This window comes from Equus caballus, chromosome 8 (assembly GCF_041296265.1).
Source record: "Equus caballus isolate H_3958 breed thoroughbred chromosome 8, TB-T2T, whole genome shotgun sequence".
NCBI lineage: Eukaryota > Metazoa > Chordata > Mammalia > Perissodactyla > Equidae > Equus > Equus caballus.
In genome coordinates, this window is record NC_091691.1 from 32,241,107 (window position 1) to 32,257,477 (window position 16,371).

The 16,371-nt window shown below is 44.6% G+C and overlaps 1 protein-coding gene across 1 annotated transcript in view; it reads left to right on the top strand.

Annotated features, from left to right (window-relative positions):
- The window catches only part of ZNF26 (zinc finger protein 26), a 57,532-nt gene that overhangs the window by 25,552 nt on the left and 15,609 nt on the right, over positions 1-16,371 (top strand). The window contains 3 exon segments of the mRNA XM_070275944.1: positions 2,358-2,463; positions 8,580-9,294; positions 14,676-14,815. Of these exon segments, the coding sequence (XP_070132045.1) occupies positions 2,358-2,463; positions 8,580-9,294; positions 14,676-14,815 (961 nt within the window).

Below are 16,371 nucleotides of genomic sequence, written 5' to 3' on the forward strand. Positions count from 1 at the left end.
CATTCGGCATGGAAATGGCACTTTTTAAAATGAGGTCACGAAAGACAAAGACTGAAAGAGTGTTTCAGTTTAAAGGCAGCTAAAGATATACAATATTGGATACTGAACCCAAAGTTTGTTTCTTGGACATTAACAGGACAACTGATGGAATGTGAATCAGTTCTACTGCATTTATGTTAATTTCCTCAATTTGATCACTTGACTGTGTTTACAGAATAGAATGACCTCGTAGAGATACTTGCTGAAGTGTCTGGGAGCGCAGAGGAGTTACGTCTGCAACTCATGCTCCTACCTTTCAAGAAAAATAAGTTCTCGTATCGAGAAAGCAGACATGGTACCATGTTAACATTTGGGGAAGGTAGGTAAAAGATATTAGGAATTCTTTACTATTCTATAAATTCTGTATTTCTGTACTATTTTTTCAACTTTTCAGTAGTATGAAATCATTTCTAAATAAAATAGTTAAAAAGAAAAAATGGAGGCTGGCCCTGCGGCATAGTGGTTAGGTTGGGCACTCCCTCTCCGGGGTCCAGGGTTTGTGGGTTTGGGTCCTGGGCGCAGACCTATGCACTGCTCATCAAGCCATGCTGTGGTCGCATCCCACGTGCAAAGTGGAGGAAGATTGGCAACAGATGTTAGCTCAGGGCCAATCTTCCTCACCCCAAAAAAAAAAGGAAAAGAGAAAAAAAATGAATTTAGCAAGGTCATTGGATGTCAGGTCAATATATCCAAGTCAATTCTATATCTAAACACCTCAGAAAAACTTTATAAATTGGGATTTAGTAAAATGAATCCATTTTCAAAAGTATCAAAGTGCAAAATATAAAAAAAATAAGTCGTCTTGTAGTGTTGGAACTGTTCAGTATGTTTACTGTGGTTGTTGATACATGAACCTCTACATAGATAACATTGAATAGAACTTAATACACACACAAACACACAGGTGAGTGTAAGTAAAACTGGGGAAATCTTAATAAATATTGTGAATTGTATCAATGTCAATATTCTGCCTGTGATATTATACTATAGTTTTGCAAAATGTTAAACATTGGGGTAAACTGGGCAAAGTGTATAAGGAATTTCTTTCTATTACTTTTTACACTGCAGGTGAATTTGTAATTATTGCAAAAAAACAAAACAAAATAAATCTAATAAAGATGTAAAAGGAGAATGAATAAACTATAATATAGAGTCAATGGAATATTATGCATCTATGAAATAAACTACAATTGAATAAACAACAACATGTCTAGGTCCTAGATACCTAACACTGAGTGATAAGTCATTTTCAGAAGGCTGCCTATAACATAATACCATTGTTAAAGGCCACAATAAAATGGGATTACATATTAATTAGGCATACATGTGTATGTGATAAAACAATGAAGCAAAAAACCAGAGGATGATCAACATACTCAGGAGAACGTCTCTGCGGAGGAGGCGAGGGGTTGGATAGGAGGAGCAGTGGACACGCGGCAAGTTATTTGTAGTCTTCTCGTGACAGACTCGTGAACACTCATGAGAAAGTACTTGTTACTAATGTTAGATGAAAGGGGGACATAAATGCAGATAATTAGATTTTTTTCGAGGAAGATTAGCCCTGAGCTAACATTTGCCGCCAATCCTCCTCTTTTTGCTGAGGAAGACTGACCCTGAGCTAACATCTGTGCTCATCTTCCTCTACTTTATATGTGGGATGCCTGCCACAGCATGGCTTGACAAGTGGTGCGTAGGTTTGTGCCTGGGATCCAAACCAGTGAACCTCGGGCCGCTGAAGCAGAATGTGTGAACTTAACCACTGTGCCACCGGGCCAGCCCCAGATTTTTTTAATTATAGGAGAATACTACGGATAACCATGTACCACTACATATGAAAATTTAGATAAAATCTTGCAATTTCCTTGCAATTTATACCTTACCAAAATTGAGCAAGCAGAAAAAGCAAGACTGAATAAATCAGTAACAAACAAGGAAATTGAACTGGAGTCAAAAACTTACCTTCATGAAATGTAGCAAGCCTAGATTATTGAGCAGTAAAATTTCACCAAACATGGAAGGACTTGATCATCACTATGTTATACAAACAGTGTTACAATAATTTTGAAAGGATAGATTACTCCAAAATTCATTTTACAATCCTGGTATAATCTTCGCAAGCAAATCTGGAGACAGTAGGGAAAAAAATAATTATAGGTCAATCTAATAGATGAAAATTTTCTGAATAAAATGGAATCCAGGTTTCTTTCTCCACCCATTCATACATGTCTGTATTAGGCTGAACTATATGAAATTACCAATAAGGGACCATTTTTGACATGTGGCAAGTTTTCTTTTCCATCTCACATCCTCTTCTACAGCGTGGCTGTGCCACTCTTCCCATTGCGAGTCTTGTTGGCCGCAGACTCGCCTGTAGCGGAAGACAATGATGGAAGTGCTGCCTCGTGGCTTCCCACACCGCGAAAGGCAATGCCGCTTCCGCTTTCCTCGCTGGAGTACTTGTTCTTGAAGCTTTTGGCTACCATGTGAGCAGTCCCCTCGGGCTGTGGTGCTAGGAGGAAACCTCAGAGTCCATCTAAACACCTAGCGAGGCTCTGAGGCTACCTGCAGAGAAAGAGAGACCATCCGCCCCATATGTCCCAATGCCACACTCTCTAGCTCCAGCAGCTGACGGACAGCAATGGCATGAGAGCTCCTGCACCAGCACTGCCAGCCAGACCTTCCCTGAATTCCTGACCAACAGAAACCATGAGAGACAGTAACATCTTTGTTCCATACACTATAGAGTTTTGGGGTGATATTATAGGCAGCAACAGTAATTGTAACAGAAATCTGGTATTGGAAGTGGAGTGCTACTGTAACAAAGTCTTAAAACATGTGCCACTGGCTTTGGCACTGGCTCGTCTCTTGAGGAAAACATGAGTGAAAGCCTGCAGGGCCCTTAGGGAGGGTATTAGTAGACCCTAAGGTCATCAAGGAAGTTGCTGTTGAGGGCTTGAAGGAACATGAGGATAGTGTTATGGGAACATGGAGAGAAGGGGACTTTGTTATGTGGTGGCAGAAAGTTGCTCAATACTGTCACCTAATGTAAATGGAAAATAGAAAATGTACCTAATGCCCTCCAATAGTCCAGCTAAGAGTTTCCTAGGCACAGCGTCCAGGTGCTACCTGGCCTCTTCTCACTAATTACAATAAAACGAGAGAGGGAGAGAAGAACTGAAAAATGAACCATTCCCTGGAGGAAATGTGAAATGGCCCAGAACAGTCTTTTCAGCTAGTAAAAGTTCTCAAAGTAAGAAGTTCCTCAGGGACTATAATGTCCTGAGGTAAGATTTCAGAAGGATCTAAGGGGGTGCCTCATGAACCCCTTCAGACCCCCAAAAAAAGCCTCCTAAGGATCTCAGGGGAATACCTCTGTGGACCCTCTCTCCTAATAGAGCTGCTAAGAGTCTTCAGGCTGTGCTCTCACGGAAAGCCCACAGAGAGCCCAAGGCAGACAGAGTCTTAATCTCCAAGAGATTTCGGGGGGATGTGGCTTTTGCCTAATTGATACATAAAAACCCACAAGGTTTTTTTTTCTCATTTCCTATGTATCCCCCAACAACACATATGTACAACTACCAAACTCCTTCTCTACCAAAATACTCTCAGAACAGAAAATTGGGAGCTTACCTCTTTAAGAATAGAGGTCAATCAACAAGCCCTCAGTGAGGTGGGCCATGGAGTCAGTCGGTAAGTTCCAAGAACTCAATTGCAGACCCGGGCGGAGAATCATTTTGAAGAAAACTTCATGACAACCTCAATTCCCAAGAATATTTTCCATTTCTTGAGGTTGCAGAGATGCTAACTAAGGGGCTAACATGAGTGGCTAATAAAGAAAAATGGTGAAATTGGAAAGTGTTTGAGTAGAAAGAAAAATACCGGACAAAATTATGGTAGAAGTATGGGTTAATTGGAGGACTCACGGCAAAAAGTGGAAAAAACAAAAGCTAATTATAAACAGAAAGATAGTATAAATACATGCACAGATGCCACAAAGTTTTTAAAACAGCCCTATCAACCTGTCCAAAATAAAAAGAGATCTTTGGACTCACAGCCTTTTTGGGGCAGGAAGGGGGCTGAGAAGGATACCCACTTGCAAACATGGGTCATTTTTACGCATAAGGAAGGAAGGCAGGCTTAGACACAGAGGGTGCAGCCAAGAGCTCTGAACTCCAAGTGAGCAGGAGTGAACCCTACACGGACCCAGCAGGACTTAGGAATTTCTATGGGCCCGTGGCTGCCTTGTGGGGACTCCTGTTGTCCCCGGTTTTGAATGGGAGCAGATTTCCTATGTCTGCCCCACTATTATATTTTGGGTGTGTAAGATGACAATAACTTGTCCTTTAGTTCGCAGGTCTTCAGACTGAGAGGAGTAGCACCTAAGGAGCTGCACCCTAGGGAGCAGTCCCAAAGAGCCTCTGGTGCGGCAGTAGCTGATTTAGGTGATGAGGTCCTGGACTTCAACCTGCTGCCATGATTGGTGAGACATTGGGGTCTTGGAGGAGATGAGTATAGCTTACAGATGTGAACTGTTAAAGCCAGAGAGGCAGGCTGTGGTAAGCTGTTTCCCAAAGATGGCTGCAACAATATTTCCTACGCAGCATCCTCTTCGACAATGTGACAATGTGACTGTGCCATTCCGCCCACTGGGAAGGGAGGTCTATGCCCCCTGCTCCTTGAATCCAGATGGGCTGGAGAATTGCTCATAGCTGGCGGGATGCAGCAGAAATGAAGCTGTGTGGTTCCCAAGGCACGGTCATCAAAGGAGCTGCAGCTTCCACCTCGCTCAAATGAATGCTCAGCAGTGAAGACTCAGCTGCCAGGTCAGCTGTCCAACTGCCCTGAGGCTGGCCTGCTGTGACGAAGTCCAGACAGCTCACACGAAGAGGCCTGAGACATGGAATACCGAGAGATGCCCCCACCAGCCACGTGTCCCAGCCCCACCCCGCTGTTCCAAATCCAGCCGCCAGCTGATTGCAGCTGCCTGAGAGACACGACTGCCTAGCTGAACCAGGAAACTGAGATCTAAATAGCCATGAAATGTTGAAGTGATCTACTATGTAGAAGAGCAAGTGGACCAACCCGCAAAAGGATAATTTCATACTGTTCAACCCTATAAGTAAATAATATGTCCAAGATAATTCAATATTAGAGTTCATTAAAAAATATTCATCATATTAATTAATTAATTAATTAAGCAATTCCTTGTGATAAAATCCTTAATGAACTCAGAATGGAAGCTGATTTCCTTTTAAGGTAATAAAGGATAGCTACCAACCCCCACAGCAGACATCATACTTCCAGTAAGACTTTAGAAACATCATAGCTAAAGTCAGGAACTACTGAGGTGACCCCTCTAGTTCTCATACTACTAAGCATGGAACTGACACCCTAATCAATGCAGTAAGATAAGAAATGAAGAGCAAGTGTTACATGGACTGGAAGTAAAGAAGGATAATTGTGGTTGTTAGAGGCAAGATCTGGAAAGGATTTTAGCACTGTTGCTAGACACAAATCAATGCTGTTCCTAGACCCCATCTGTCTTAGTCTGCTCTGGCTGCAGTAACAAAATACCACAGACTGGATGCCTTAAACAACAGAAATTTATTTTCCCACAGTTCTGGAGGCTGGAAGTCCAAGATCAAAGAGCCAGCATGGTCAGTTTCTGGCGAGAGCTCTCTTCCTGGCTTGTAGATAGCCACCATATTGCTATGTCCTCACACGGCCTTTCCTTGTGTGCCCCTGGAGGGAGCGATTGAGTTCCCTGGTGTCTCTTCTTATAAGGACACAGATCCTACCGGATTAGGGCCTCCACATGATGACCTCATTTAACCTTAATTTCCTTAGACACCCCACTTCCAAATATAGCCACACTGGGCGTTAGGATTTCAACATATGAATTTTGGAGGGACACAAACATTCAGTCCATAGCACAATTAACAGTCAGCAAGAAAATATACTAGGAAAAAAAGCCTCTTCTTCATAATATCAATAAAAATGATAAGCTACTAAGGAATACATATTATACTGTACAATATGGAATTTAAAATGAGAGCTAGCTAGGAATAAATCTTTTAAAAAGTTATATAAACAGAATTTAGGAATAAAATAAAATGCTATCAAAGTTCATAAAAGAACTGAAAAATTGAAAGATATACAATATTGATGGAGTAGTCAATATACTAAAAATGATTCTTACAAAATATAAATTTAATATGGTTCTGATCAAAACAATAAAAGAATTTTTTCTTGAAATGTGACATACAGATTCTAACATTTACATGAAAGTTTACAGGTCTCAAACTATCCAAGACAATAATGAACAAACACAACAATTAGGGGAGGTTTCCCTTCTAGATACAAGAGGGGTTTTTTTGAAGAAGATTAGCCCTGAGCTAATTGCTGCCAATCCTCCTCTTTTTGCTGAGGAAGACTGGCCCTGAGTTAACGATCTGTGCCCATCTTCCTCTACTTTATATGTGGGACGCCTGCCACAGCATGGCTTGACAAGTGGTGCCGTGTCCGCACCCGGGATCCAAACCGGCGAATCCCGGGCCACAAAAGCGGAACGTGCAAACTTAACTGCTGCGCCACCTGGCGGGCCCCACAAGAGGTTTTTATTAAGCTAGAATAATAAAGCAATGTGGTATTCATACAGCGATAGACTAATAGGTCAATGGAACAGAAAAGATTCCAGAAAGGGACCCTTGCACATAGAGGAACTTCAGATATAAAAGAAGTTAATTTACAAACATTGGGCCATTTGATACTTGGTGGCTGACTTGTGTCCCCCTCCAAATTCACATGTTGGAAGTCCTAACCCCTAGCACCTCAGGATGTGACTGTATTTGGAGATAGGGACTTTAAAGAGGTAATTAAAGTAAAATAAGGTCATGGATAGCCCCAATTCAAAATGACTGGTGTCCTTATAAGAAGAGGAGATGAGGACACAGACATGCACAGAAGGATGGCCATGTGAGGACACAAGGAGAAGACGGCGTCTACATTCCAAGGAGAGAGGCCTCAGAAGAAACCGACTCGGCCAACACCCTGATCTTGGACTTCCAGTCTCCAGAATTATGACAAATTTCTATTGTTTACCCTACCCAGTCTGTGGCATTTTGTTATGGCAGCCCTAGCAAACTAATATACTTGAGATTAGGAAATTGGCTTCCCATATGGAAACAAAAGGAAATTAGATCAATGTCTCACACTACCTGCATACACACAACTCCAGATAGATTAAAACTTAAATGTTGAAGCAAAATGCCTAAACTATTAGAAGATGATACAAGGAAATATTGTATAATATCAGGATGGAGAAAGATTTCTTAAGACACATAAGGAAGCCATAAAGGAAAAGCTAGATAGATTTTATAATGTCAAAACTAAAATCTAAGGGACCAACAATTTTATAAACAAAGTTCAAAGACAAGGAGCAGACAGAAAAAAATTAAAACATGTATTGCATATTGAGGATTCGTACACAATTGCATTCAACTCCATGAATGTAGTAGAAAAAGATAACCCAATAGAAAAATAGGCAGGCAATAACTGACAATTTATGGAATAAAACCCCCAAATGGTGTAGAAATGTGTATACTTCTGCAGTGATCAATGAAACACATTATTTGTATGTTCTGCAGTTCAAATATTAGTCCAAGTTTTAAAATCTTAGCTTGGGTATCTATATCTTGCTCCTAAGTCCTCATAATGTTCCACCATTAAGCAGCATACTAACTTTCCGGTTCAAGTCTATATTTTCATCACGTTAAAGTAGCATACAAAGTTTTCTAATTTATTATTATTTTTTAAAATCTAGGATGTATTTTTAAGTTTAAAATTTTCTTTTCATCTTATTGACTATATTTTTCCCTTATACTTATTGATATGGTAATATTAACGGATATCCTGATCATCCTTATATTTCTAGAATAGAATCCACTTGGTTATAGTGTATTTCTGTAAGGTATTGCCAGCTTCTCTCTGTTAGTTTCTCAGTATTTTTGCATGTGTAGTCACAATCAAGTTTTGTCTGAGCATCCTTTTCAAATCACACATTTGTCGATTTTGGTGTCTTTATGATGGCAACTTAATAAATAGAAAGTTTCCTTCTTCCAATTCCTCTGGAACTATTTAAACATAAGAATTCTCTGTTTGAAAATTTTTTCATCCTACCCTACTCTCTTTTTTTTTTTCTTTAAGGATAGTGACTTATTTACAACTTTACCCCGCAGCAGTTGAATTCCGGATCAGTTTTACTTTTTGCTGTTGATTAATTCCTATCTGCTTTCGATAACGTATTAAAAATTGTTTTGTGGTTTCCTCAATTGGATTCTTAAGCCAATTGTCTTTTTTTTTTTAACGTACTGATGGATTTGGATTCCTAGTCTTTAAAAACCAGAATCCTCTACCTTTCTCCCAAAGGCGCGTACCTGTAAATCGCCCCTGGGCTGGCAGCCATCCTCGCGTCTCTAGGCAACCAGCGTTCCTAGGACACCGGGAGGCCGACATGCCGCGGAGCCTCCTGGGAAATGTAGTTCGGCGGCGCCCTCCTCTCGCGCAAGCGCACTCACACAGCCACCGACGCTTTCGGGTTGCGCCCTGCTCTTTGTCCCTCGCCGCCACGCGAGAGGCGAGTGTGCGCGTGCCCGTGTGTGCGCGCGGACCCCCGCCCCCGGCGGCGGGGGGGGCACGTGGTTCCCGGTGCGGCGCGTCCCACGGCGGAGGCCTGGGGTCGGTGTGGGCGCCTTTGCGGGCTGGGGGTTCCTGGCGGCCGGCGGCTGGGGGCGTGTGGGTCCCCGGGGCACGCGGGGTCGTGCGGGGCTGTGGGCGTCAGCGGCCGGGGCGGGGGTCGGGGCGGCGCGGCGCTCACCGCGGGTGCTCCCTTCCAGGTCGGAGCGCAGGCGCTGCCCCGCCCGGCGCCGCTGGATGTCGTCGGCCGGGAGCCCCGCGCGGGCCCGGGCGCCACGGCTGCGCGGAAGGAGCCGCCGCGAGCGGCCGCGGGGCCCCAGGCGGAGCGGCGGGGAGGCTGCGGCGGGCGCGGGGCCCGCGGCGCCCGGCTCGGCCTTTGCCCGCGGCGGCTCCCAGCGGCTTCTCGGCTAAACCCGGCCCCAGAAGCTCCGGACGGGACGGGCGGCCGGGCCCGCGCCGGTGAGCCGCCCCCGCCGCCCCGCACAGCTGGCTCGCGGTGCCTGGGCCTCACGGTTTATCTGAAAATGAGGCAGCGGCAAGGAGTGGTATTTTTTTCCCTAGGTTTGTGTTTTTTTGCATAATTAACAACCTACTTTAATTATTACTTATTGTTTACTTTGAGCCGTGTGGTGCTGGAATGAAACTGCTCTGCTTGTCTGTTGTTTCCCTGAGTTAAGGACTTTAACATTTTAAAGAATATTTGTATGTTTTCCTATCAACTTAAAATGTGTTTACTGTAGTCAGTTTGGAGCATCTCGATAAACACATCCAAATGGAACTCATTCGTGATCCCGTCAACAAGAGAGTCACTGCCAGCATTTTGGGGCATTTCTTTAAGTCAACAGGTGTGTTTTTGGTCCATCTTATTTATATTTCCTTTAAGAAAAGAAAATTGGGACTATGCTGCATATGGTGCTTAAGCCGTTACAGCGTGTCATGAGTCTCCTTCCTTGAAATGTGTCGTCCCGCGTGGGGAGCCGAAGCTTAACCTGGGGAGTTTCGTCACCTGGCCCCTGAGAGCTTCCCGCTCCCGCTCTGATCCTCCGTCCGCCGGGCCGCCGTCTGCGCGCGGGCACCGTGTGGCTCTGATCCTCCGTCCGCCGGGCCGCCGTCTGCGCGCGGGCACCGTGTGGCTCTGATCCTCCGTCCGCCGGGCCGCCGTCTGCGCGTGCACCGTGTGGCTCTGATCCTCCGTCCGCCGGGCCGCCGTCTGCGCGGGCACCGTGTGGCTGTGATCCTCCGTCCGCCGGGCCGCTCTCTGCGCGCGGGCACCGTGTGGCTGTGATCCTCCGTCCGCCGGGCCGCTCTCTGCGCGCGGGCACCGTGTGGCTGTGATCCTCCGTCCGCCGGGCCGCTCTCTGCGCGCGGGCACCGTGTGGCTGTGATCCTCCGTCCGCCGGGCCGCTCTCTGCGCGCGGGCACCGTGTGGCTGTGATCCTCCGTCCGCCGGGCCGCTCTCTGCGCGCGGGCACCGTGTGGCTGTGATCCTCCGTCCGCCGGGCCGCTCTCTGCGCGCGGGCACCGTGTGGCTCTGATCCTCCGTCCGCCGGGCCGCTCTCTGCGCGCGGGCACCGTGTGGCTCTGATCCTCCGTCCGCCGGGCCGCCGTCTGCGCGGGCACCGTGTGGCTCTGATCCTCCGTCCGCCGGGCCGCCGTCTGCGCGCGGGCACCGTGTGGCTCTGATCCTCCGTCCGCCGGGCCGCCGTCTGCGCGCGGGCACCGTGTGGCGCCTGTGCTGGGAACGGAAGCCGGGCCCTGCGGGGCTGTGGTCACCGGCTCCGGGGCGCCCTGCGTGGGACTTTCTGGGTGTGTCGTCGGTGTTGGGCACGTTGCTGAACCTCGGTGCTCGGTGCTGCCGCTGTAGTGGGTGCTGAGTGCGTCAGAGACAGCATGGTGTGTAAACCCTCTGGCACAGAGTAAGTGTGGATGATCCCTTATTCTCTGCCTGTCCGCCGACATTTCCGCAGGACTTGACGCTGAGTGGACCTCCTGAGGGCGGGGAGGGCCGCGGTGTCGCCGGGGCAGAGCGGGGGGCGGCCGGGCCGTCGGGGAAGGGCTGGGGCGCAGGGCCACACGCCCGGGGTTCAGGGGAGCCCTCTCCCTCCGGGGCCGGCTTTCAGAAACATTTGTGCAAATTAAAGCGGGAAAAGGTCGAGTCTGCGTGGTTCTAAGTAACACATTTAAACATCGTGAGACAGATTTTAAAACTGCCCGGATGGCTGTGACACCCCGCGATACCCGTTCCCCCGAAACTCTCGTCTCTGCCCTCGCTGCGGCAAATGGACCTCGTTTCACACAGGGGTCTCTGCTCTCGAAAAGTGCTGTGTGAAACCCAACCGAGTTCACCACGTCGTCTGACAGAATTAGGAAGGAAATAGTGATTTTACAATCTCCTTAAGGAAATGGTTTGAATGATAAACGTAGTTTTATTGTCACAATGCCGGAATTTTTATTACCTGAAATGAAAGCAAATAATGCAAAGAAAATGACGTATTTGTGGTAGTTATATTTTCCTCATTTGTAGTGTGTGTATGTGTGATGATTTTTTTTTTTAACCACACAGAGGTTTTTAGATTTTCTAGTGGTTAAGTTTATTGACTGTTTCTTAAAACAAATACGGCTTTTGCCTTTGTATCCCATGTAGGGAAAGTCTTTCCAAAATTGTACAAATACTCACCTGTGTTTTCTTCAGGGATTGTCTTGGTCTCCATTATTTTAAATTCCAGTCCATCTGAAAGTAGTTTGTTGTAATGTATGAGATAGACAACTGGCTCTGTTTTCTTTCAGGTGTTAACCACTTCTATTTATTATCAAGTAGTCCCGTTTTACTCATGGCGTTGAAATGCCACATATATTGCACGCTAAATTCTTATGTTTTTGCACCTTTATGCTTTATTCATCTGTAGCTCTTTTCTGCTTTTTTTTTGGTGGGGAAGATTAGCCCTGAGCTAACATCTGTGCCAGTCTTTCTCTATTTTGTATGTGGGTCGCCACCACAGCATGGCTCGATGAGTGGTGTAGGTCTGTGCCTGGGATCTGAACCTATGAACCTGGGCTGCTAAAGCGGAGCATGCTGGACTTAAGTACTGTGCCACAGGGCTGGCCCCTCTTTTCTGCTTTTTTTTCTTTTTTTTAAAGATTGGCACCTGGGCTAACAACTGTTGCCAATCTTTTAATCTTTTTTTTTTTCTGCTTTATCTCCCCAAACCCCTCGTACACAGCTGTATATCTTAGTTGCATGTCCTTCTAGTTGTGGGATGTGGGACACCGCCTCAACGTGGCCTGATGAGCGGTGCCATGTCCACACCCAGGATCCAAACCCTGGGCTGCTGCAGCGGAACACGCGAACTTAACCACTCGGCCACAGAGCCAGCCCCTGCTTTTTTGGTTATTATAATTTTATAATATATGTTAATATTATGTGGATTTGTTTATACTCATTTTGTATTTCCAAAAGTGTCCAAGCTGTTTCTGAAACTTTTTCCTTCTAGGTAAACTTTAGAATTGCTTGTTAAAAACTTTTTGACATTGTAATTGGAGTTGACTGAAGATATGAATCATTTGGGGCTAAATTATCTTTACTGTGTGAAGTCTTCCTATGCCAGAACAAGACCAGACTGTACATGTGTGAAGTCTATTTTCATAGTTCCCGTTGGCTTTCTCTGTAAGATTGGCCCTGAGCTAACATCTGTTGCCAATCATCTTTTTTTTTCCTTCTTCTCCCCAAATCCCCCCAGTACATAGTTGCATATTTTAGTTGGGGTCCTAGCTGTGGCATGTGGGACGCTGCCTCACTGTGGCCTGATGAGTGGTGCCACGTCCATGCCCAGGATCTGAACTGGCGAAACCCTGGGCCGCCGAAGTGGAGCGTGAGAACTTAACCACTTGGCCAGGGGTCCGACCCCCACGTTGGTATTTTTAGTTTGTTTCATATGGATCTTTCATATTTCTTGTCAAGTATATTCCTGCATATTTTATGTGTTTTTTTCTGTTATGAGAAGACTTTATTTTCTACCCTTTTATCATTTTATATAAGAAAGATGTTGATATTATAGAACTATGTTTATTAACCTGGAAAGATGGTCTTTGCATAGTTAGGAAAAAAAACAAAAGCATTTGTTAAATGTGACCATATCCTTATATTTTTGTTAAAAATATCCATGTAGGGGCTGGCTAGGTGGTGCAGCGGTTAAGTTCGCACGTTCCACTTCTCGGTGGCCCCGGGTTCGCCAGTTTGGATCCTGAGTGCGGACATGGCACCACTTGGCAAAAGCCGTGCTGTGGTAGGTGTCCCACGTATAGAGTAGAGGAAGGTGGGCACGGATGTTAGCTCAGGGCCAGTCTTCCTCAGCAAAAAGAGGAAGATTGGCAGTAGTTAGCTCAGGGCTAATCTTCCTCAAGAAAAAAATATATATCCATGTAGTTTCAATCATCTCTTAAGAATGGTTACCTGTGGTGTGGTGATAATCATAGATAACAGTTGTTTCTTATTTAGCATGTATACATTTCTAAATTTTGCTGTCAGATTTTACTTTTGTAATGATAATTATGGCTAATATTTCTTTAGTGCTGCTGTGTGCCAGCTCCTATCCTAAGATGCATATGTTTTCATATTTTGATATATAGAGGAATCATCTCTTGTGTAACTGGGAGAAACCTCAGTGTGTCTTTCTGAGTTGGCACTGAAGTTTGAATCACAGAAAAGAATGAAAGAGCAGAACTTGGCTTTTTAAGTGCTGCTTTTTAGTATGATATGGGCATGAGCAGGCTGTTGATGTATGTGTCTGTGGGAATAAGGTGACTGAAGGTGTACATAGAAATGACAGCTAATTGCAGGCTGTGTGGTCAGTGTGTGTGTACGTACATAGATGCACACAAATGATGTTATGATTTTGGTGGCAAATGCCCTGAACATAGCAAGAAAAAAATAACCTTCCAGTTCTGCTCTTTAATAGCTGTGCAGTCATGGGCACAGCTATGTCACTTTGCCTCAGTTTTTCTGTAAAACAGATTATCAGAGAGATCAGAGCCCTGCTGGGTCATGTGTAAGGGTTACGTTACAGGGTGTGTGGCATTTTGTATGACGTGTAGAAGGCACTCAGGTGTCAGGTCTTGTCATCACGAGGAAGTAGTCTCGTTTATTCCTCAGAATCCGACTGTTCAGTTGGACCCACAGGTCCACTTTATCTTCACCGTTTTGGCAGGTAAAAAAATGGAAGATTAGTAGGCAAGAAAGGAGTGTTATTTGAGATGTGGAATGTTATCATCTAATGGTTAAAGAATAATTCTCCAGAAATACGTAAGCTCTGTACATTTCACAAATACATAATCCAGGCATCAGCAGGATTATGAGGAAAAATTGACCAATCTGTATCATCTTGGGAGATTTTAACACACTTCCCTCAGAAATTGCTAGAACTGGCAGGCATAAGTTAGGAAGGTTATAGAAGATTTTAATAGGAAAAGAAGGCTCAGAGAGATGAAGTTAGTTAGTTTGTTTTTGCCCAGACACACAGCCAGTAAAGGGAAAAGGTCGAGTGAAACTCAGATCCGTCTTAATACAAATCACGTAAGTTTTCCAAAATTCTATCTGCCTGAAGTAGAATTGTCTAGTGCTTCACAGCATCTGTTAAAGAGGTTTGTACTTCAGTGTCCACAGTGAGCGTGGAATGATCTCACAGTTCCTTTGTTTCTGATGTTTCTGTATCTGTCTGCAGAGATGCAGACTTCTGCTCCTTTATGCTGTGGCCTGTTGCTGCCCTACTTGCCCTGTTTCGGTTATCTAGAAAACACACTCTGGCCTTAGATGATCAGGAATTCCTAGTCCCTGTCAAGAGAGGAAAAGGTTTTAGGTGCAGTGTGAGTATTCCAGTTAAAGTGCATTTGTCCCTGAGTCCACAGATCCTGGTTCCCTGCAAATAAGCCTGCTCATGTGAGATAAGAAAGGAGCTCCTGGAACCAGGACTTCGTTCTCAGTGTGAGAGACCCAGCCAGGACCTCAGACCAGAAGCACATCAGGAGAGGACCCGTCTCGGACTTGCGAGTCGTCTCATGTAGGCAGCAGAACGTGACCATGTTGCAGGTGAGTCGATTGTTTGTTCCTCATTATTTTTCCTGGGGATTGAAGGTGGTCTGTGTCTTCCAGTGAAACAAAGTAAGAAAAGTTAAGAAATCAGGGGAAAATAGCCTCAGAATGGAAGATCCAGATTGGGATAAAATTGGAGCAGTGATATATTAACTATAGGGCCTTGAAAGTTCTTAAGGTTTGAATTTTTGTAAGCCATAGTGTCCATAATTACTGAATTTGAGCTGCAAACTGGTTCTCAAATTTTTGGCAGTTGTAATAAACGCGAACATTTATATGAGTTGCGTTATCCAAATGAAAAAGCAAACTGATTCTTCGTAGAAAGTTAATATTTCTTGGTCATTCCATGATGAAGTCTTTGAATAAATGATATAGTAGGTAATGAGAAATGTAATAAATACCTGGGTCTTATGGCCATTTTTCACCATTTTCCACAGTGTGACCAAGGGGAGAATGCCAGAGCAGAACTTAGTGACCATCAGTATTTATTTATTTATTTATCTCTTTAATTGTGAAGCAGAATTCACATGCAGAAAAATACAGAAAATGTAAAAGTACAGCTTAATGAATTATCATCAACTGAATACCCGTGAAACCTCCCTTTACGTTAGGAACTAGAACCTTCTGGCTGAAACTCAGCTCTTCCTCTGCTCCCCTGCACACGGGACCAGGACCCTGGCTGGTGCCTGTTTTCTTGTCTGTCTTCCTCGTTTGCTCCTGAATCTGATTCCTTAAACTCGGCACTTGGTTTGTCTGCTGTGGTAGATGCTCATTTGTGGTTTGCTTCTTTCACTTGACGTTTTGTTTGTGAGATTCATTGCAGTTGCACCTTTCTCTCCAATTAAGGTAGCTTCTTAATGTCACCAAATCCAGTCTGTTCAGATATCCAGTTGTCTCATAAAATTCATAAATTGTTTGCACCTGATTTAGAATCCAAGTAAAGTTCATACAATGTATCGGTTGATCTGTCTCTAAAGTCTCTTTTAATCTATTCGCTCTTCTCCTTTTTTCTAGCCAAATTATTTGTTGAAGAAGCCAGGTCATTTATTCTGTAGAGTTTCCCAATGTCTGGATTTTTCTAATTGCTTCCCTACAGCGTTGTTAATCTATTCTGTCACGGTGATTCCTATGAATAGGTACATTTAGAGCTGTGCTGTCCAGTACAGAAGCCACTGGCCACAAACGACTGTTTAAATTTAAATTAATTAAATTAAATTCGTCATTCACACTAGCCACATTTCCAGTGCTCAGTAGCCACAAACTGGACAGCCGTGAATTGGATAGCACAGATAAGAATGTTTCCATCGTCACGGAAAGTTGTTTGGACAGATCTGATCTAGAGGCCTGATCAGCTTCAAGTTTGACTTCTTGGCAAGAATGCTTCAGAGTCTGTGGTGTGTCCTTCTTTCAGGAGGTGCACAATGTCTGCTTGTGTCTTTGTCATGCAGGCAGCTTTCTGTGATCATTGACTAGATGGGTTATTTCCTTAGGGGCTGCAAAATAATAACGTCCTACTTCTGTTATTTCTTATTAACTAGAATACTACATGGCAA